This window comes from Urtica dioica, chromosome 9, assembly GCF_054948205.1.
Source record: "Urtica dioica subsp. dioica isolate 48M chromosome 9, U.dioica_male_clone48M_v1_H2, whole genome shotgun sequence".
NCBI classification, from domain to species: Eukaryota; Viridiplantae; Streptophyta; class Magnoliopsida; order Rosales; family Urticaceae; genus Urtica; species Urtica dioica.
Genome location: NC_142764.1, coordinates 27,569,474 through 27,590,627, shown reverse-complemented (window position 1 = coordinate 27,590,627; position 21,154 = coordinate 27,569,474). Strand labels below are relative to the sequence as shown.

Below are 21,154 nucleotides of genomic sequence, written 5' to 3'. Positions count from 1 at the left end.
GGCCTTGTGTATGGGCTTGATGTGTCGTTTTTTTGCTCTCGGGGTGTTATTTTTATCATGTGAAAATAACGGCATAACAAGTTGTGATTAAAAATGTTAGAATTGAGATGTATTTATAAGAGAAATAAAATAGTGGGTTAAAATTTAAAGATTTTGGTAAATTTTGGGGTCCAATATATAAATAGCACAAATTAAAAGCCCACTTAAAAATATCAGCTTGAATCAAATGGCATTATTGGGTAGCTCGATTTTCGTGTGCCCTTCCCAACTTTCGCCATCTGTCGGAAGGAAGACTTCCGTCCTTCAACCACGTGGCAGACGGAAGGACCGTGAGTCATCCTGGGCGCCACGGAACCGTCCTTCCATGTGCTACCTTACAGACAAGCCAGCATGATAATATACACATACTAATGAGGGATGGGAAAAGTTTTCGCGTTGCTCTATGGATGAGCGACGTTAAACTTTTTGCGTCCCCATACGCCCATCAAGCGTTATGCCCATAGGCTGACTATATTTTACGCAAGGAAAAAAATACCGTTTTTGTTGCTGTTTCGAGGCCCCTGATTTACGGAAAATCGAACGGAAAAAATGTGGAAAAGGGCAAGTGAAATGCCGTTTTCAAATACCGTTTTCCATGGAAAACCGACGTGCCGATGGAAAACCGAACGGAAAAAATGTTGCATAATATGTTATTTATATATATATATATATATATATATATATATATATAAAATTTTTAACTATATTTTATAATATTTAATATTTAATTTATTTTGCACAAATATAATGTCAAATACATTTATTAAATTCAATCTAATTATATTTAATTATTTATATCAAATACATATATAAATATAATTGTATAAATATGTATATACATATTTATATCTCTCTATAATTTGTCCACCATGGCTCTCTCCTCCCCAGCCTTTGCCGGCAAGGCCGTCGAGCTGTCCCCCGCCGTCCTCGGAGGAGGAAGAGTGTCGATGAGGAAGACCGCCGGCGTGAAGAAGGTGGCCTCCTCCGGCAGCCCGTGGTACGGCCCCGACAGAGTCAAGTACTTGGGCCCCTTCTCCGGCGAGGCCCCCAGCTACCTGACCGGCGAGTTCCCCGGCGACTACGGGTGGGACACGGCGGGGCTTTCGGCGGACCCCGAGACGTTTGCGAAGAACAGGGAGCTGGAGGTGATCCACTGCCGGTGGGCAATGTTGGGGGCTTTGGGGTGCGTGTTTCCGGAGCTGCTTTCGCGCAACGGAGTGACGTTCGGGGAGGCCGTGTGGTTCAAGGCCGGCTCTCAGATCTTCAGCGACGGAGGGCTCGACTACTTGGGCAACCCCAGCCTGGTCCACGCTCAGAGCATCCTCGCCATCTGGGCCTCCCAGGTCGTCCTCATGGGCGCCGTCGAGGGCTACAGAATCGCCGGCGGGCCCCTGGGAGAGATCATCGACCCCATCTACCCCGGCGGCAGCTTCGACCCCTTGGGACTCGCCGACGACCCCGAGGCCTTCGCGGAGCTCAAGGTCAAGGAGGTCAAGAACGGAAGGCTCGCCATGTTCTCCATGTTCGGCTTCTTCGTTCAGGCCATCGTCACCGGAAAGGGACCGTTGGAGAACTTGGCCGACCACCTCGCCGACCCGGTCAACAACAACGCCTGGGCCTTCGCCACTAACTTCACCCCCGGAAAGTGAAGTCCTTAGACAAAAGGGTCTAAGATGCATGGGAGAGAGTTTGAGTGTTGATATATGTTGTATTGGCTTCTGGATGATGTAAATTTTTGGTAATCAATGAAGTTGAGAGTTGTGTGCAATCGTCGTTTCTTGTCTTTATTTGTCTTCAGGAATCAATGAGCTTGAAATTTAAAAACTGACTTGAGTCATACCTGTTCTCCTACTTTCAGCTTCACCCACTTTAAATTGGAAAATTACTCTAAAACGAAGTTGAATAGTCATGTCATAGTTTTTCAACTCCAAACCAACCTCATTGTAATAATATTACTATATTTATATGTACTTCTTTTAGAGACATAAATGAAACAAGTTTAGTATAAAAATATTACTTAATGAAGAGGAATTTTTATCAACCTAAACACAATAAGATAAAGTAAAGAATAATAAAATGCTATATATATACAATATATATTTTTTAAAATTTGACTATAAAACGTGTAAATATCATTAAAGGTTAGATTCAGAAATTAAAATTAGACAAGGTTGACACGTAGGCAAAATTACTATTTTTGTTTTTAAATGAAATGTTAGTTAAAGTACAATTGACTAATTTCATGTGACTTGATTTGCAAAAAAAAAAAAAAAAAAAAAAAAAAGTGACTTAGTTATTTATAAAACTCTTAATAATCAGGAATGACCATGATCAATTAAAATATATTATTTCTATGTTTGACTTTGATCTCGAAATTACTGTTTTCATTTCAAACTTAATATGCTCACTTAAAGTATTAAGGTTGAAAATTTTAAATTTAAAACTTAAAAATAAAATAAGGAAAAGTTAAGCATATTGTCACTTTAAACCCGTTGTGTTAAAAGTATAGCCTAACAATATAATAATTAACAAAATATAGTATAGCCTAACAATATAATAATTAAGAAAATAGCTACAACTAAAACAAGGCGCGCACATGCATCATTACTATGTGAGACATAACCATGAGTTGAGCTATGTTGAGTATTTGAGCCTAATTTATTGGCAAGGCTATGAAGACCTTACTACGATTAGGCATGAGTTGAGAATTTATAGCTTGTTTATGCTAGTCCTAGTTTTTATTCTCTCTCTCTCTCTCTCTCTCTCTCTCTCTCTCTCTCTCTCTCTCTCTCTATATATATATATATATATATATATATATATATTGTGTTGCGATGTTCTTTATAGAGCGCAAGTGAGATTGTGAGCACAACTCTCGATTTGGGTTAATAGTAAATTCTATAGCAGCAAAGTGCTCTCTTTTTATTTTCCGCGGTTTAATTGTTTTCTAATTAGGTTGAATTTTGGTTTCAAATCCCAAGAGGCTATATCTTTATTATTTGAATAATTATGTTATAATTTTAATTTGGGGGTAAACACTCATCTACTGATATTTTTCTTCAAAATAAATAATCTTTGAAAATGACATGTTCAAATGTCACCATTTGAAAGTAGATCGAACCGTTTGAGAGCGGTTTAAAAAGCAAACCAGATTGGATTAAGAAAAAATCATTTTAAGCCGGACTGGTTTAATAGATAAGTAACCCGGTCCAATTTATAGTGTTTCAATTTTAGAGATAATAAATGAGTTATGTTTTTTTTAACTAAGCCTGTTTTTTTTTTTAATATTTTTAATCATGCAATATTAGATCATCATTATGTTGAATGTTTAAGCATAAAATATAAAGAATAACTTTCAAACTACAATTGAAGTTTCATGTTGATTGAACCATCACTCTCTCGCAATGAAATCTTAACTATGCCTTTAATATAAACGAGTTATGTTAGTATTAATCGTTTAGATCTTCAAGAAAATAAATGGGTTATGTCTACGCTTCACTTAGTTATGCAAAAACACCATTAAGCTCTCCAATTCTGAATGGAATTGATAGGCCTGCCTACTGATAGGCTTCTTAAAGTGTAGTTAAGGGCTAATGCCTATAACAGATAGGAAATCAGTATCTTCAATCTCATTGGTTGTGTCTCCATCAAAATGTGATTTTTCCTTACATTCTCTCTCGCCCACAAATACTTTTCATTGGATTCTTTTGTTATTTATCTGCCATTTGTTAAAAAAAATCTCCGGCAAAGCTTGGTTTCATCTTAGCTTGCCCAATGCCGTAATGCCACCTGTTTTGCTTATTAGATAGCCGTTACGAGCGGCAATGGACCACACTAAGACTGGACCGCATATTATGTGGAGGAAGATATTAGTATTGCCCAAAATATAAGCAACAGAACTTCAGAAAATATTAGTATTGCCCAGCTGATTTTGTTATATTTAAAATCGGTGACAGTTGTATTGAGTGCCAAAGCGATGGCTGTTCGTTGCTTTGATAATGAAAATTTGTATACTTAATCATAATGAATAGTGTATATTGAGGCTTGACGTGTTTACAATATGTGAAAAATGCATATTAAAATAGGATTTTAGAGAATTTATTGTATTATGTGTGGTATGGGCTTTTTGTAATGTTACGTATTGGATTTCTAGGTTTAGATTGAAGAAATCGAATTGGGGAAAAATGAACTTTGTTCTTGAATGAATCAGGCTGAGATAAACGACACATTACAAAACATAAACAACCAACTAAGCAAACGACATATTGCTTGCTTATACAAACTAAACCATAAAAGACTAAACGACATGGGCTGAGACACAGAGTTTGTGTTTCAATATTACGTCTCACCTCTATGCATGCACGTTTTGTTTCTTTATAGATATTTTGAACAAAGACTCTCATCCATGAAACGTAAACCATTTTCTAAGTAACGAATCAGATAGTTATAAATAACAAAGACTCTCATCCATAGATATTTTATTCTAAATAGAAAAAATAATATTTATAACGAATCAGATATTATAAAGAGATAATGACATGTTATGTCCCGAAGTTGATTAACCTTTTAGTTTTTTCACTCCTTCCTGCAAAATATTTTTTTTATACTTGCAAATCTAATGTAAAGAGACGTCGAATATAATGTAGGATATGAGAATCAAAATAAAATTAAAAGATGATGCGAGAAAGAAATGAGTAAATATATATCGAGTTAGGACATTTATTTTACATTAAACATAAAGTGGGATAGAAAATTCCACCATATTTGAAAATGATCCTATAATAAGGTGACATATCATGTACGTAAACCGTTGGTCAACGGACTTCTTTTTAGCTCGATTTTACTTGACTTTTGGTGTGCAATTGAATGTCGCAGTAATTTTTTTTTTTAAAGAGGAACTTTGTCTCAAATATGACTCGAACTCGCGACTTCTAATTGATGTGGGGTGCTCGTTACTTGAACTATCATAGCTAGTTGTTGTTATCTACTTATATTGTACATAATATCTGTTTGAACCATCTTTTGAGTAACTTGAAAGAGGCCAATAAGAATTCTTTGTTAGAACATCTTTAATATGACAATTTACAATGTGATGCACGGTCCTCATGATATGACAATTTACAATGTGATGCACGGTCCTCATGAGGTTTCGACATTCATATAATGGTGTATTGTAAGCTAGGGATTAACCTAAACGTCAATAAAAATAATATAAAAAATACATCTATAGATATAGATTTATTAGGTAAAAAAATGAAATATAATGTGGTTATGCTTTGTTGTCAAATATAATATACAACGTGACATTTCATTGACGTCGAATGTTTACTTCTGATGAGCTTTTCAAAGATAAACAAGAGTATTTCGTCTGAAAAAGCTACTTATATAAAAATCTATACTCTATACAAGTGGTACCTAGTTCGGTCTACTCGTAACTCGACCCCTTTAAAAAAAAGTTTGTACGGTGACTTGAAGATCATAACAAATTAGAAGATATAACGTGGCTTTTCTTTATTCTTGGAACATGATGTATAACAAAATAACAAATTATATACAAGTAAACTGCCTGGAAATTAAATTAGGATGAAGTCGTGAGATATTTTTGACAGCTGGGAGATCCACGTGTAAGGTCCATATTGACTTGTCGATGATAATATCCATTATCCATATAGGCATCAAGAGACAGACGGGCAGTAAATTTTCGAGCCAATGAGATTAAAGATATAGATACTCATGGATATGCATTAGGACTCTCACTTCACTATTTAAACCCTTCCAAACCATTCTAATCATACTCAACTCTCCAATCCACACAAAACCGAAAACAAAAAAACACTTACCAAAGCTCTCTGATACAAAAGTCTGAATATGGCCTCGTCCACCATGGCTCTCTCCTCCCCAGCCTTTGCCGGAAAGGCCGTCGAGCTGTCCCCCGCCGTCCTCGGAGGAGGAAAAGTGTCGATGAGGAAGACCGGCGGCGTGAAGAAGGTGGCCTCCTCCGGCAGCCCGTGGTACGGCCCCGACAGAGTCAAGTACTTGGGCCCCTTCTCCGGCGAGGCCCCCAGCTACCTGACCGGCGAGTTCCCCGGCGACTACGGGTGGGACACGGCGGGGCTTTCGGCGGACCCCGAGACGTTTGCGAAGAACAGGGAGCTGGAGGTGATCCACTGCCGGTGGGCCATGTTGGGGGCTTTGGGGTGCGTGTTTCCGGAGCTGCTTTCGCGCAACGGAGTGACGTTTGGGGAGGCCGTGTGGTTCAAGGCCGGCTCTCAGATCTTCAGCGACGGAGGGCTCGACTACTTGGGCAACCCCAGCCTGGTCCACGCTCAGAGCATCCTCGCCATCTGGGCCTCCCAGGTCGTCCTCATGGGCGCCGTCGAGGGCTACAGAATCGCCGGCGGGCCCCTCGGAGAGATCACCGACCCCATCTACCCCGGCGGCAGCTTCGACCCCTTGGGACTCGCCGACGACCCCGAGGCCTTCGCCGAGCTCAAGGTCAAGGAAGTCAAGAACGGAAGGCTCGCCATGTTCTCCATGTTCGGCTTCTTCGTTCAGGCCATTGTCACCGGAAAGGGACCGTTGGAGAACTTGGCTGACCACCTCGCCGACCCGGTCAACAACAATGCCTGGGCATTCGCCACCAACTTCACCCCCGGAAAGTGAAGACCTTAGGCTTTGATGTATGAGAGAGAGTGCGCTAGTGTTGATATACCATGTAAATTAAGTTGTTGTTTTAATTTAAAAAAGTTAATATGTTGAAAATCAATGAAGGTGAGTTTTGTGTGCAATGCTAGCAATTTAAGTGAATGACTACATTCCCTCAAAAAAGTGAATGAGTAAAAGATTTAATTTCAGTGTCTGATTACGAACATGACATTAAATTTTGGAATTGATGACAAACTTGTCATTACCTTCGGTATGAAAGATAAGTTTGTCATTAAATCTATCAAGAAAATAGACGCAAATTATTTTGTGCCTCAGTAATGACGATACTTTGTTTATTAGATCTTGTGACATGCTTCTAAAATCCAAGATTTCATGACAAGTATATCATTAAATCTAGTAAAAAAAAAAAAGGCGCGAATTATATTCTCGCCACATCAATGACGAAACGTTACTTATTAGATCTTGTGACATGCCTCATAAAATCCAAGATTTCATGACAAGTAGTTCATAAAATATTGTATTTGTTAACAATCGAATGCCTTATGTTATGAGTTGTTTCTCGGTGTGCAACGTGATTGGACTACAGAGATATGCCCCATGATTCGTAGAAGAGATTTGTTTTTTGCGCAATCATGTGATTTCGAGGATGGATCAACATCATGATAGACCACAAGCCGAGATCACCTAGTTGGAACATGTGGTAAGTAATCTCGTTGATGTCTTTCCGGCGAAAAATCTTAAAGTGAACATATAGTTGCCTCCAGTAATTGCCGAGAGGGTGGCTGGTCAGGGCGGGTAGAGGCACAATAACGACCCAAGACGGCTGCGCCATCATCGGCCCTACACCAAAAGGATCATCCAAACAGAAGACACAAAAGATGAAGATGGCTTTGTCTAGGGGCAAAACACATGAGAAGTCAATTCCTATCGATCTCAAAACTAGTGTAAAGAGAACTTCATTAGACAGTAGAATAAGTACTACAATAGACAACCATGGATGATCATCTTCCGGGTTTTCTAAACTTCAAGACTACCCTAGTGCTTTCTAATCCAGGCCCCCCTGTGTTTGAGCTCCCCTCACTTTTCACTCAATACACTCTCCAAGTGTTTGAACAACACTTATAACAAGGCGTGTACTTACAATACTCGAAATACTCAAACTAACTTTGTAAACAAGCTCCAACAATGGTTGTTAATAACAACAGAGTAAAATGCACACAAGGAGAACGTTTTCGGCGATGAAGACTCTAAAAAAACCTAAGTGTGTAACCTTACCAAAGAGGGTGAACATTCCTTAAATGTGTCATTTATCAATTCACCTGCTGTAGCTTCATTGGTCGATCAGAAAAAGCGCGGAAGCATAATCAGACAAAAGGTAGACTGCAAAAATTCCGCGTCACTGAAATTGTCGTGAAAAGTGAGACTAATGTCACAGCTCAAAAATTTCCAACATCTCTTAGAACAAAAAGTTTTGCTCATAATAAAACTAGCCAATACCAAGTAACAACATTTATGACTTATTTTATTACTGATTTTATAATCACGTTATCTTAATTTGTTTTGTTTATGATAAAAAATAAAATTATTTTACTGGATGATTCTATTTTAAATTGATAAATAATACAAACTTTAAATAAAAATAATTAATATTAATTGTTAAAAAAAATAGACTAGCGGTATATCTCTTCTAAATCTACCGCGAGATTGAATCTTTAGAAACAACAAGTCTCTTCTATATGTCTTCTAGAAAAATTAAGGCCGCAAGACTATTTGAAGTGACAAGTCGCTTCTAAGTCGGGTTTTCGATGACAGATTAGAAGCAAACATGGCGCTTCTAAATGCTACTTCTAACTTGTCGTTTCTAGGTCATGTATAAACGGGCTTTTAGAAACGACTTTTGTCACTTCTAAAGTCACTAGTATATGACTTAAAAAAACGAAATTTTGACCTTTAGCAGCAACCTTTGCCCTTTCTAAAGGCTCATTGTCTCCTTGTGTATACAAGGTCATGTTGTTATGAAAATAAATTGGTCTTCCCTGCATAATGCATTGGGAGAGAGCATCATGGAAAATCGTTGATTCGCTGGCGATGCCTCAATAATTTGATATGATTTACTTTACTACAAATTGTGGCTTAGACCACATGATTCGGAAGACGGTTACTAAACAACATATGTTAAGGTAAAAACATGGTAGTTTGGACGATGGTTGTACAAATGCTATCGTCCAAACGCTTCTCGCCGGGCAGGCACAATATATTCTTAAGTTTTCATTAATTACATAAATGTATTTCTCTCTTTATAAAATCTAAAAAGTTGTATTACCCTGAATTTCAACCACTATTTTTTACCAGCTTCGTATCCACATAAAGTTCTCCTTTTGGCGCTCGTGAAGACCTACCTTCTATGTTGGGTACATCACAAATTAATCATAGTTGATAACATATATTAAACTAGAATTCTCTTTGGCTAAATTATCAATATAGTGCTAGGAATTTTTTGCAGAGTGAATATGAAAAAGAAGATGACCTTAATTAAAAATAAAGAAATATATAGTCTCTCCCGTGTTTAATCAAAATGTTGCATATATTTTCACAGTTTTAAAAAATATTAGAAGTGTCCCTTAACATTCCTACTAATATCAGTTATATACCTTCAAATGCGTTTACATATCAAAACCGTCCATTTTTTTTTTAAGATTTTGTTGATTTTTTTTTTAAATAAAAAATTGAACTACCAATTTTTTAAAAAAAAAGTGATTGCACCTGGCCACCGGTGACGATGATGGAAGGAACAGCTTACCAGAAAGAAAAGAAAGCATTGTTGTCGCCGCCACCATAGTCGCCGAGGACTGTGCAAGCTCTCTGGATCCGGTTGATTAGCTCAATCAAGCTCTTCATAGTCGTCGTGATTAAAAGCTCTATATGTGATTTTTTTTTCTCGCTCGAAACTCTAGAATTCTATCTTATTTGCTAAGTTATTAACGAGGATGAAATGCAGGAAGGTCAAGCGCACGAGCCAAACAAGAATTTTTTTTCTTTTTATTTTATTTATTATAAAAACAATTAAAGATATAAAAGTAGAGGATTCATTAAGGGTAAAATTGGCAATTCAATTTTTAGTTAAAAAATCAATAAATTCTAAAAAAAGTGAGGATTTTGATATGTAAATACGGTTTAATGTATATAACCGATAAAAATATGAATGTTAAGGGGCACTTGAGATATTTTTAAAAACTACGAGAATAAACGCAATATTTCTATCAAACACAAGGTAAACGTATGATATTTACTTCATCGGTGAGGACCATTTTAAAAAAAAATTTATTTACGTCATTTTTTTATGGGAAAGTTTATTTACTTCAAAATATTTGGACGAAGTCGTGAGATACTTTTGAGATTTTGAGGAAAAAAAATAGATACTTTTGAGATCTTTAGATCCACGTGTAAGTCAGACATTGGTCAGGGACTCACAGCCACATAAATAGAATCAAAGAATCTGGTGTAGGATAGACATATGAGCAAACTGTCGAGCCAATGAAAATAGAGATAGAGATACTCATGGATAAGGGAAAGGAAAAAAGCTGGATAAGCGATAGGATTATCATTTTAGTATTTAATACTCGCCCTAACCGTTCTCATTTCACTCAAAACACTATTTCATCAACACAAACCCAAAAAAAAAAAAAAAAAAACTCACCAAACATCTCAATGGCTTCATCCACAATGGCTCTCTCATCCCCGGCTTTCGCCGGCAAGGCCGTCGAGCTGTCCCCCGCCGTCCTCGGCGGCGGAAAAGTGTCGATGAGGAAGACCACCGGTGTGAAGAAGGTGGCCTCCTCCGGCAGCCCGTGGTACGGCCCCGACAGAGTCAAGTACTTGGGCCCCTTCTCCGGCGAGGCCCCCAGCTACCTGACCGGCGAGTTCCCCGGCGACTACGGGTGGGACACGGCGGGTCTGTCGGCGGACCCCGAGACGTTTGCGAAGAACAGGGAGCTGGAGGTGATCCACTGCCGGTGGGCCATGTTGGGGGCTTTGGGGTGCGTGTTTCCGGAGCTGCTTTCGCGCAACGGAGTGACGTTTGGGGAGGCCGTGTGGTTCAAGGCCGGCTCTCAGATCTTCAGCGACGGAGGGCTCGACTACTTGGGCAACCCCAGCCTGGTCCACGCTCAGAGCATCCTCGCCATCTGGGCCTCCCAGGTCGTCCTCATGGGCGCCGTCGAGGGCTACAGAATCGCCGGTGGGCCCCTGGGAGAGATCACCGACCCCATCTACCCCGGCGGCAGCTTCGACCCCTTGGGACTCGCCGACGACCCCGAGGCCTTCGCGGAGCTCAAGGTCAAGGAAGTCAAGAACGGAAGGCTCGCCATGTTCTCCATGTTCGGCTTCTTCGTTCAGGCCATCGTCACCGGAAAGGGACCGTTGGAGAACTTGGCTGACCACCTCGCCGACCCGGTCAACAACAACGCCTGGGCCTTCGCCACCAACTTCACCCCCGGAAAGTGAAGTCCTTAGACAGAAGGGTCTAAGATGCATGGGAGAGAGTTTGAGTGTTGATATACCATGTAAATTAATTTTCTGAGTTAACTAAAAAAAAGTTAATTTGTTTAGAATCAATGAAGTTGAGATTTGTGTGCAATTATTAGCAATTTGAGTGAATGAGTACAAGAGTTAATCTTAACAAATTACTTTGATTAGGTGGTTTTGAATTGGTGTTTTTGTGACAAGCTTCTCCATAAAATTAGTATTTGATGACAACCTTGTCATTATATCCAAAATTTGAGATAGTCATCAAATACTCGATTTACTGCATATTTTGATATTCATTTGATATAATCCCGTTCGCATTAATTACTTCATTAAATCCAGTAATAAAATAGATGAAAAATTGAAAATTATGATATCGCCAGATTAATAAATCTGGTACGTTACTTATTAGATCTTGTGACATGGCTCATAAAATATAGGATTTCATGACAAGTATGTCATCAAATGCAGAATTTTACGACGAGTTAATCTCTCGGGGTGCGACATGATTACCGGATAGGCTTGTGATTCCTATAGGAGATTTTGTTTGCTCAATCTTGCGACTTCAATGTTGGATCAACATCATCAACGACTAGCTGGCCGAGATCACCAAGTTGGGACATGTGGTAAGTAAACTCGTTGATGTCACATAAATAAGTAAATAGTTGAGAAGGGAGCTTAAGCCCCCATAGGCCTGAAGAGGGTAGGTCTGTTGCAAAAAAATGGCATACTTGACTTTTCTTACGATTGAAATCCTATGGAATGTGTCTTTCATTTTCCTCTTGCAATGTTTTACAAGATTGTTCCTTAGAGACGAGTAGTTGTCCCTTATCAGAATCATATACGTCACCTTTTCAATATATAATGCCTCAGACAATTTCAAAACATCTAAATTTTTAGAATGCACAAGTTCACCATAACTATTTATGTCAAACTGTTTTGTTGGCATAAAGAAAGTGAATGAGTATTATGTATTTTATTGGTTTTTTTATGCTTGATGATCTAAGTTTGATGGAAATCAATCAATGTTAAGTTTTTTTTTTTTTAGCAATTAATATTCTTTATCTTAGCTTTGGCATTGCCCTATAACTTATGATGGACTATAAAATGAAAAAGAAATCACTAAACGGCGCACCAAGAGCACCTGATATTCCCTCAAAAAAAAAAAAAAAAGAGCACCTGATATAAATGTTACAATAAGAAATACTAGGAAACTAGTGAAATTAATAGTAAAAGTGGTCTCTTTAGTTTTGTCGTTGAATATGGTTTTTTTAAACCTAAACATGCGATTATGGAGATGAGTAGAAGATGAGCTTGGGTGTCTCGGGAGATTATACTCGAAGTTGTTGAGGTGAGTGGAAAAGGCATGTAGGTATCTCAAGATAACAGATTTGATTTTAATTTATTTCTTGAAATCTGTCTTTAAGGATCCTTTTATTAATTTGAGCGTAATATGACGATATGTGTAATTATCGGAAGAACGATCCTTTTTATCTGAGGGTTATCTCTCTATTTATAGCCTCTGCAACATATTCTAAGCTTTGTACATTTCAATGTCTGTATATTTTTTTTAAATAGTCTTCCACACTTAGGGAGGTTGAATCATGGAGGAGGTATACTTTGTACTTTAGTTCGTTACATAGACATTTCATTGATTATGTACATTTATTTTACATATCTAGAGGGCAGATTGAACCTGAAGGCTATCTTCAGAGATCTTCATGGTTCAGCTAAATTTGGGCTTGTGGAAAGAAATGAATTTTCATTTTCATGGGGTACGAAATTCCGGGTTTAACTGCAAGGAATTATTCCTTCTAATGTTGATCGGAATTCCACTGAGTTTGGAAATTGAATTTCCATTCTAGACATATAAAAATGAATTTTTTTCCGATCATAAGACATTTATTTTTTACACAATTTAGAGCCGTTGGATTTGCAAGTGTCATAAATCCAACGACTCCTAATAATGATTTTCTTAAAAAAAAATGTTTAATTGTACGTGCGGAAGAAATTATTTCCGCTGGTTTCCGTCAACATCCACTCTTCGAACGGAAAAAAAATCCATCCACTCACACTTTGCTACAGAAGAAATTTTCCGCTCAAATTTCAAAGTCGAAAGGAAAGGATTTTCATCCCTCTTTTGTATCATAAGCCCAACCTTCTCTTCCACGGGCTAGATTTTTGTTTGTTTTTTTAGGCATGGACCTTCTTTTTCTCAAGGGTCTCAAATAATCTTTACAGTAGTAAATATGTTTTAGGGTATGTTGCATTGTGAGGTCGCATATTGAATTATGAGGTCGTATATTGTATCATCAAAAGTTAAATTTATTTTTATGAAGAGTATTTTATTTTAATCAAAATACATTATTTTGGAATTTTTGGACACTTGACATAGACATCAATGAACTTTCTTTTCGACAATTTGGATGACATCGAGAGAGATATTTTTGAGAGTTGAAGCTCCACGTGTAACGTCCACAATGAACAGAAACTCAGAGCCACAAAAAATAAAATAAAATAATCTGGTGGAGCAGAGAGGGCCATATATCGTTGGCAACTTGGCATCACGAGACCGAGAGATTTTGCAAAACCCGTAGCCAATGAGTTCGAAGATATAGATACTCCCGGATAAAGAGATAGCATCATCATCTCTCTATTTAATCTCCCATACACATACCATTCTCACCTCACTCAACACCAAACTTTCTTCAACCCAACCTAAAACACAAAAACCTCTCTTTACCACATCTCAATGGCCTCGTCCACAATGGCTCTCTCATCCCCGGCTTTCGCCGGCAAGGCCGTCGAGCTGTCCCCCGCCGTCCTCGGCGGCGGAAAAGTGTCGATGAGGAAGACCGCCGGCGTGAAGAAGGTGGCCTCCTCCGGGAGCCCGTGGTACGGCCCCGACAGAGTCAAGTACTTGGGCCCCTTCTCCGGCGAGGCCCCCAGCTACCTGACCGGCGAGTTTCCCGGCGACTACGGGTGGGACACGGCGGGGCTTTCGGCGGACCCCGAGACGTTTGCGAAGAACAGGGAGCTGGAGGTGATCCACTGCCGGTGGGCCATGTTGGGGGCTTTGGGGTGCGTGTTTCCGGAGCTGCTTTCGCGCAACGGAGTGACGTTCGGGGAGGCCGTGTGGTTCAAGGCCGGCTCTCAGATCTTCAGCGACGGAGGGCTCGACTACTTGGGCAACCCCAGCCTGGTCCACGCTCAGAGCATCCTCGCCATCTGGGCCTCCCAGGTCGTCCTCATGGGCGCCGTCGAGGGCTACAGAATCGCCGGCGGGCCCCTCGGAGAGATCACCGACCCCATCTACCCCGGCGGCAGCTTCGACCCCTTGGGACTCGCCGACGACCCCGAGGCCTTCGCTGAGCTCAAGGTCAAGGAGGTCAAGAACGGAAGGCTCGCCATGTTCTCCATGTTCGGCTTCTTCGTTCAGGCCATCGTCACCGGAAAGGGACCGTTGGAGAACTTGGCTGACCACCTCGCCGACCCGGTCAACAACAACGCTTGGGCCTTCGCCACCAACTTCACCCCCGGAAAGTGAAGAACTTGAATATAAAGGCTCGACGTGTGTGTGAATGGACTGTATTTTTTTTTGTGATATTCATGACAGAGTTGATTACCTGACTGTAATGGCTGGTTTGGGACTTGTGTGTTAAGTACAACGTCTTCTTTATCCCAGAGTTAATGAAATGCCTCATTATTTTTCACTTCTGCGTCTGTGTGTTTATTTTATGTTTGTTTGCTAAACTAACTAACGTGTTTTAAACTTTTTAAAGTTTTCTGGAGAGAGTCAAGTAAGAAGTTCTCGAGGTTAATTCAAATGACATTAATATAGAAATGATATTTAATTATTTATTATTATGGTATATGTAACTTTATGATCATTTCATAATAAATTATCCCTGCTCTAATATGATTTCAAGTTGTTGATTAGTGATTTTGTCTTTAATTTCAAATACGTTCGTTTGTGTATGTTTAGTCCATCGCAATTTCAAGGGGTTTTTTTTTTTTTTTTTTTGCCGAACTATTCCAAGTCGGCATCATGGGAGAGAAGATTTTAAATGCCATTTTTGGTATATGGGTTTTTGTTTGAACTAGAGATAAATAAGGTGACAAGTCGTTTCGGTAGGAAAGAAAACAAACGACAACGAAAGCCGTGCAACAATTTCATAGATTATGGACTATGTATCAATTTCACTGGAAATAAATTAATATAACTGTTGGCCAAATATACGAAAGAGGGAAATTGCTCTCGGTGATTAACAAAATGCGACCCCCGCCATCTTTACACTCCAACTTCTTCTCTTCCCTTAAACAGGTAAAACAAAATATTTCTTATATAAACTCAATCAAGTCTTTGAATTTAATCAGTATATTTTCTTTTGCCCAATAATAGGCTGAGAAGAGATTGAAGACAGAAGAACAACAATCAGAGTCTCAAACACAACTACCAGTAGAAGAAACCAACAATTCATTAACAGGGTCTCTGTGCTCACCAGTACACATAATCTGTAACCACCAAAACAACAACAACGAGGGAAAGCTCTCAACTTTCCCAGAGAGCAGTGAACCTCCTCAGGCATTTCTCTCATGCTCTCCACAATTCACACAGACCAACGAGAACCCTAATCAACGCAAAGCCCCAAGACACCACCGAGAACCGATCCCCGAAACAAAGTCAGTCGACGAAATTGAAGAGCTGGTCCAACTTCTGGGTTTGTCTGAAGGCGGAGAAGAAGAAAGTTGTTGTCTTGGCATTGGTTGTGGTTCTTCTTGCCACTGCGAAGGAGGGTTTTATTCAAAGATTGTCGGAGTCAGAGGACCCAAATGTGATAAGGAATTGGAGAGGTTAGAGGGTTGGATTAGGCACTTTATGAATGGGGATCAACATGGTGAAAAGATTGAGCCTTTGAGGTTGTCGCTTTTGCTCTTGGGAAAGGCGGCTTTTGGTTTCCGAGGCGAGGATTGTGGTTTCGGAGGCTTGGATTTCCCTTCGGCCGTTGAGGACTTTCTGATGAATGAACCTCCAACAGAGAAAACAACTTCAGCGGCTGCAATTTCGTAATTATTCTGTTTTTTTTTTTTTTTTTTCATTCACTATTTGAGTATGTCCTCGAACCATTATCTGACTCGTTAAACTTATAGTGGAATATTTTTTTCCTGGATATTTTATCTTTGATCCAACTTAAACGTCTCTTTGTTTTTGTGATTTTGTCAATTCTGAACAACAAGAGGCTGTTTAGCTAGGCAGTGAAATTGATAAAATAACTTGCAATCAAATTCATCGTACTACATTTGTGATTCTACAACATATCTTTTCCGATACGTCACGCTTGTTTGTTTTTGAAAGTGAGAAACAAAACCCGAGTCTCAAACCAGAACGTGAGACCCATTACCAGTGTTTCACAGCACCATTTTCAGCTGCGAAAGCTTAGGCAGGACTTCTTTCATGGTGGGACGGTTTTCGGGATCGGGATTGGTGCAGCACAGGGCGAGTTTGATCATCTCGCGCAGAACCTCCTCTTGGTCCTTTGAGAAACGCGAAGCTAACTCCGGGTCCAGGATTCGGAGCATGTTCTTCGTTCCGTTCTGCAGCGCTGTCTCCGCCAGCTGTCGCAGGCTGATTGGCTTCCCGTCTTCCTCTATAATGCTCGTCGGTCTCCTCCTCGTCATAAACTCCATCACGATTACACCGAAGCTGAACACGTCTACCTTCGTCGTGACTCTACTCATGTACGCAAACTCTGGTAAGAAGGACAACACAATACTTTCATGTTAATGTAGGATGAATATATAAGAAAAAATTATACAAAATAGCCATTTGAAACTAACTGATTAGCAAAATAGCCAAAGTTTAGAGCTTTTTAGCAAAATAATCGATGTTTGATACAGTCCACTCTTTTTTTATTTTATTTTTATTTTTTTACGGTCTGGTGTATCTGTAAGTTTTGGTTATTTCACTCATTTCAGACGAACTTTGGCTATTTTGCAAATTTATAAGTTTTAATTGGCTATTTAGCTAGAAGACGTTAAATATAAAGCTTTGTGATTCAGTTTATTTCTTCAGGCGTACCTGGGGCAATGTATCCGATCGTGCCCTCGAAAGCAAGCGAGGACATAAGACTGTTTCCGTCGGGCTTGTGAACGCCGAGCATCCTAGCCGTCCCGAAATCGCTGACGTGGGCCAGATAGTCTCTGTCCAAGAGAATGTTTGCCGGTTTCAAATCACAGTGAGCAATGGGAATATCGTAGCCTGAGTGTAAATAGTCCAATCCAGTTGCGATCGAAGCACAGCAGTTAATTCTCTCGGATAACGTCCATCTCGATTCCTCTTCGGTGCGATTGCTGTTGTGTATGACGTTGTCCAAGTTCCCGTTTTCCATGTACTCGAGCACCAACGCCTTCAATCTCTCGCTCTCCCACGCGAAGCCGAGCACCCTCACCAGATTCCGGTGCCTCAACTGGCCCAAGATCTTGATTTCCCTGTTGAAGAGCTTGTCCGACTCTTTAGAGAATTGCTTCAGGCTCAGCCTCTTCACCGCCACGATCTCTCCGTCTTCGAACCGAGCCTTGTACACGGTGCTCAAACTGCTCGATCCGACGACATTGTCTTCGTTGAAGGAACCCGTGGCGGTTTCTATCTCCGTTCTGTCGTACCTCTTGAGAGGCAAGGACAGAGACAGAGACTCCAAACTCTCAGAATTTTCTTCTTTTGCTTCTTTGACTCTTCTCGTGCGTTGAAAGAGGACGCAAGAAATCAACACTAGAAGTAAAATACCCGAAACAGAAGCGAGCGCGATGAGGATTGCGATGATTTTCTTGGACAGCCTGTTTGAAGTTCTCTCTCGGCATGCCTTCGAGAGTTTGGCTCCGCATAGATTTCGATTTCCCACCAAGCTTGAGGCGTTTAGGCTTGCGAAAACCCCGTTCGCCGGTACGTGACCCGTGAGTTGGTTGTAAGAGAGATTCAGGTGTCTCAAGATGGGAAAGTTGGAGTAGTTCTGTGGGATCAGGCCTCTCAACTGGTTACTAGAGAGGTCGAGAGATTCGAGATGCTTTAGATCGGCCAGCTCTTCGGGTAATTCTCCGTCTAAATTATTGCTTGAGAGGTTCAAGTTCGTGAGCATGCTCAGCCGAGCAAAAGCTCGAGATGGTATCGAGCCAGTAAGGTTATTACTCGAAAGATCGAACGAGACGAGATTCACGCACCCTCCGATCGTCTCAGGAATGAACCCGGTGAGTTTGTTGTTGGATATGTCGAGTCCTTGTACCATCTCCAATGCGCCAATCTCGTCTGGGACGACTCCTTCGAGACAGTTGAACGACAGGTTCAAGTATAAAGGCATTTTCTTCAGGCTCGCCATCATTTCCCTGGGAATCGGGCCCGAGAAGCCGTTTCGAGAGAGGTCCAGTTTCACGATCCGACCATGCCTTCCCATGCCCCTCGGGATCGTTCCGTTGAGCGCGTTTCCGTGGAGGTCCAAGCTCGTGAGCCACTCGAGTTTCAACACGCCGTTTGGGATCGGACCCGTGAATCTGTTGCGGTACAATTCGAGCACAGAAAGTTGCTCCAACTCCGAGATCGTCTCTGGGATGGTTCCTTCTAAATCGTTTCCGTCCAATGACAGTCCTTGGAGATTAGTCAGCTTGAACAGCTCCGGTGGAACCGGACCGGAGAAACGATTATCGGATAGCATCAGCCTAAGAAGGCTGCTTAAGTTTCCGATCTGCGGAGGAATCGGCCCAGCCAAGGAATTCGAGAACACCAAGAAAAGCTCAAGGTTAAATAGCTTTCCAACTTCCGGTTTCAAGGACCCGTTGAAACTATTCCGAGACAAATCCAACTTCACGAGATTCGTGCAATCGAAGATGTCGTCGGGGATTTCTCCCACCATGTTATTGACCCCCAGTAATAGGTGAGTGAGGTTTGGCATCTTCTCTAAACCCCGTGGAATTTTCCCGGTTATATTGTTGTGTTCCAAATCTATGCCTAGAAGCTGTGTACAGTTGGTTATGCTAGACGGAATAGAGCCCTCTAAGAGATTGTTATGCAGACTCAGGTTTCTCAAGTTATAAAGCAATCCTATGCTTTGTGGGATCTCGCCGGAAAGGAAATTGAAGCCCATGCTTAGATAAGTCAGGTTTGTCAAGTTTGTTATGGAAAAAGGTATTTTTCCTGTAAACTTATTCATCTGAAGGGTCAAGAATCGCATAGACCTCAGATTTCCCAGCTCAGCTGGAATAACTCCGCTCAGCTCATTCTGTGAGAGTCCTAAGTTGGTCAAGGATTTTAACCGAAACAGCGAGAGTGGGATAGTCGAATTAAGTTTGTTTTGGTACAAGAAAAGAACTTTCAGTTGGAGTAGATCACCGAGCTCAGTAGGGATTTTCCCGCTTAACAGGTTATTGTTGAGCTGAAGACTAACGAGGTTTCCACAACGACCCAGTTCGCCGGGAATTTCTCCGGTCAGAGAATTCTCGAAAAGTACTAATTCCGCTAAAGTGGAAAGGTTTCCGATCTCTCGGGGTATGACCCCAGAGAGTCTATTATGGCTCAAGCTAAGACCCTGCAGAGAACTCATATTTCCTATGGAAGAAGGTATTGAACCTTCGAAGGCATTGTCGTTTGCCACGAGAACTTGAAGGTTGACCAACTTATCTAAGTTTGAGGGGATCGACCCGGTGAGATTGTTGTACCCGAGACCTAAGGCCAACAAGGAAGTGCAATTGCAAATGCTCTCGGGAATACTTCCCGTGAGGAAATTATCTCCTAAATCCAATAGCTCCAGGCTTCCTAGGTTTCCTAGCTCGGGTGGGATACGGCCCGTGAGGGCGTTTTTGTAAAAAGAAAGCTCTGCGAGCCGAGAGCAAAGCCCGAGCTGGGAAGGAATATGACCTGCCAACGAGTTGTGGGACAGGTCGAGAACCTCGAGGGCCGAGAGGTTCCCGAGGAACGGAGAGAGCTCGCCTCGGAGCTGCATATCGGGGAGAGAGATCGTGATGACGTGGCTCCCCGTGGGGTCGCAGGAAACTCCGGTCCAGTTGCACCGGTGAGTCGAGTCCTTCCAGTCCCCGAGCACTCCTGAAGGGTCGTCGGTGACCAACTTTTTGAAGGCTTTCAGTGCCTCAGTCTCGGCGTCCGAGCTCGGCGGCGGCGGCGATGATGTAACGGCGGCGATGAGAATGAAGCTACAGAGTGAGAGTGTTTTCATGACTAGACTCATGGTGCCTCTTTGAGGAGCTACTATTTTGTTTTGGGATTTCTTGTTGCTTTGGTCAAATATACATCCGGTGAGCATAAATATAATATCTACAAATATGCTTTACGCGAACACACTGCTGTCACACGTGATGAACAATGTGGTGCTTTGAACCATGTCAATAAGTCCAAATTTTGACTCTGGGTCATCCCAAATTGACAACTAACGTTTACACCGACGGTATGCCTCAGTCTCAACTAGACGTATAAAAATCCAATATTTTGTGTTCACACGTAGATTAGTCATTTGCACTAGATACATTTTTGTTTTTTGCATGGGATGAGAATATGTACACGCATGACTTGTATTCGTACATCATCATCTCAAATTTATTAACGTTCTTTTTTCTTCTTCTTCTAGTTCCTGGTTAATTTACGCAGCTTGAAGGTCAAAAGTTTTCCAATCTGACTATGTCCATGTGCTGTGTTAGGGAGACTATTATTTTACGCCTTGTTAAGAGTTAAGACTAGACTCTAACTCTATAGTATCTCTAAATAGGCCGTTTAAAATTAGTTGACTTGGAACCCTTTTAAACTGGTAGTGATAGACTTGAAATTGGGAATAATCGAAGGGAATCCTTATAAACAAAAGGAATTTGGATTTGGAATAGTTTACTCTTTTACAGGGGACAAGTGGGTAACTTTTTTTAAATAATAATA

General features: G+C 40.8%; 6 protein-coding genes across 6 annotated transcripts; 5 read left to right on the top strand and 1 right to left on the bottom strand.

The window, feature by feature from the left end:
• Positions 1 to 899: 899 nt before the first annotated feature.
• Positions 900 to 1,863, top strand: LOC149386431 (chlorophyll a-b binding protein 3C, chloroplastic). Its single transcript, XM_089627002.1, has one exon. The coding sequence runs from the start codon at positions 909 to 911 to the stop codon at positions 1,686 to 1,688; it is 780 nt and encodes a 259-aa protein (XP_089483128.1). The 5' UTR covers positions 900 to 908; the 3' UTR covers positions 1,689 to 1,863.
• Positions 1,864 to 5,825: 3,962 nt separating this feature from the next.
• LOC149386430 (chlorophyll a-b binding protein 40, chloroplastic-like) lies at positions 5,826 to 6,823 on the top strand. Its single transcript, XM_089625128.1, has one exon. It carries the CDS (start codon positions 5,908 to 5,910, stop codon positions 6,700 to 6,702), a length of 795 nt encoding a protein of 264 aa, XP_089481254.1. The 5' UTR covers positions 5,826 to 5,907; the 3' UTR covers positions 6,703 to 6,823.
• A 3,536-nt stretch (positions 6,824 to 10,359) lies between these two features.
• Positions 10,360 to 11,344, top strand: LOC149386429 (chlorophyll a-b binding protein 40, chloroplastic-like). The gene has a single exon (XM_089625184.1). It carries the CDS (start codon positions 10,414 to 10,416, stop codon positions 11,206 to 11,208), a length of 795 nt encoding a protein of 264 aa, XP_089481310.1. The 5' UTR covers positions 10,360 to 10,413; the 3' UTR covers positions 11,209 to 11,344.
• Positions 11,345 to 13,896: 2,552 nt separating this feature from the next.
• On the top strand, positions 13,897 to 14,942 carry LOC149386428 (chlorophyll a-b binding protein 40, chloroplastic-like). Its single transcript, XM_089625344.1, has one exon. It carries the CDS (start codon positions 13,982 to 13,984, stop codon positions 14,774 to 14,776), a length of 795 nt encoding a protein of 264 aa, XP_089481470.1. The 5' UTR covers positions 13,897 to 13,981; the 3' UTR covers positions 14,777 to 14,942.
• Positions 14,943 to 15,365: 423 nt separating this feature from the next.
• On the top strand, positions 15,366 to 16,369 carry LOC149386427 (uncharacterized). The gene is made up of 2 exons (XM_089625346.1): positions 15,366 to 15,553; positions 15,632 to 16,369. The coding sequence occupies exons 1-2, from the start codon at positions 15,503 to 15,505 to the stop codon at positions 16,298 to 16,300; spliced, it is 720 nt and encodes a 239-aa protein (XP_089481472.1). The 5' UTR covers positions 15,366 to 15,502; the 3' UTR covers positions 16,301 to 16,369.
• A 119-nt stretch (positions 16,370 to 16,488) lies between these two features.
• On the bottom strand, positions 16,489 to 20,705 carry FLS2 (Leucine-rich receptor-like protein kinase family protein). Its single transcript, XM_089625348.1, has 2 exons — positions 17,309 to 20,705; positions 16,489 to 16,979 (listed from the first exon to the last, which is right to left on the bottom strand). The coding sequence occupies exons 1-2, from the start codon at positions 20,532 to 20,534 to the stop codon at positions 16,639 to 16,641; spliced, it is 3,567 nt and encodes a 1,188-aa protein (XP_089481474.1). The 5' UTR covers positions 20,535 to 20,705; the 3' UTR covers positions 16,489 to 16,638.
• Positions 20,706 to 21,154: the final 449 nt, after the last annotated feature.

What these genes read in the sequence shown, in the direction of transcription:
- LOC149386429 (XM_089625184.1), top strand. Translation starts at nt 10,414, where the DNA reads ATGGCTTCATCCACAATGGCTCTCTCATCCCCGGCTTTCGCCGGCAAG.
- LOC149386427 (XM_089625346.1), top strand. Translation starts at nt 15,503, where the DNA reads ATGCGACCCCCGCCATCTTTACACTCCAACTTCTTCTCTTCCCTTAAA. An exon ending in TCTTCTCTTCCCTTAAACAG is followed by an intron (nt 15,554 to 15,631) that starts GTAAAACAAAAT and finishes GCCCAATAATAG; the next exon opens with GCTGAGAAGAGATTGAAGAC.
- LOC149386430 (XM_089625128.1), top strand. Translation starts at nt 5,908, where the DNA reads ATGGCCTCGTCCACCATGGCTCTCTCCTCCCCAGCCTTTGCCGGAAAG.
- LOC149386431 (XM_089627002.1), top strand. Translation starts at nt 909, where the DNA reads ATGGCTCTCTCCTCCCCAGCCTTTGCCGGCAAGGCCGTCGAGCTGTCC.
- LOC149386428 (XM_089625344.1), top strand. Translation starts at nt 13,982, where the DNA reads ATGGCCTCGTCCACAATGGCTCTCTCATCCCCGGCTTTCGCCGGCAAG.
- FLS2 (XM_089625348.1), bottom strand. Translation starts at nt 20,534, where the DNA reads ATGCTCACCGGATGTATATTTGACCAAAGCAACAAGAAATCCCAAAAC. An exon ending in GATCGGATACATTGCCCCAG is followed by an intron (nt 16,980 to 17,308) that starts GTACGCCTGAAG and finishes CCTTCTTACCAG; the next exon opens with AGTTTGCGTACATGAGTAGA.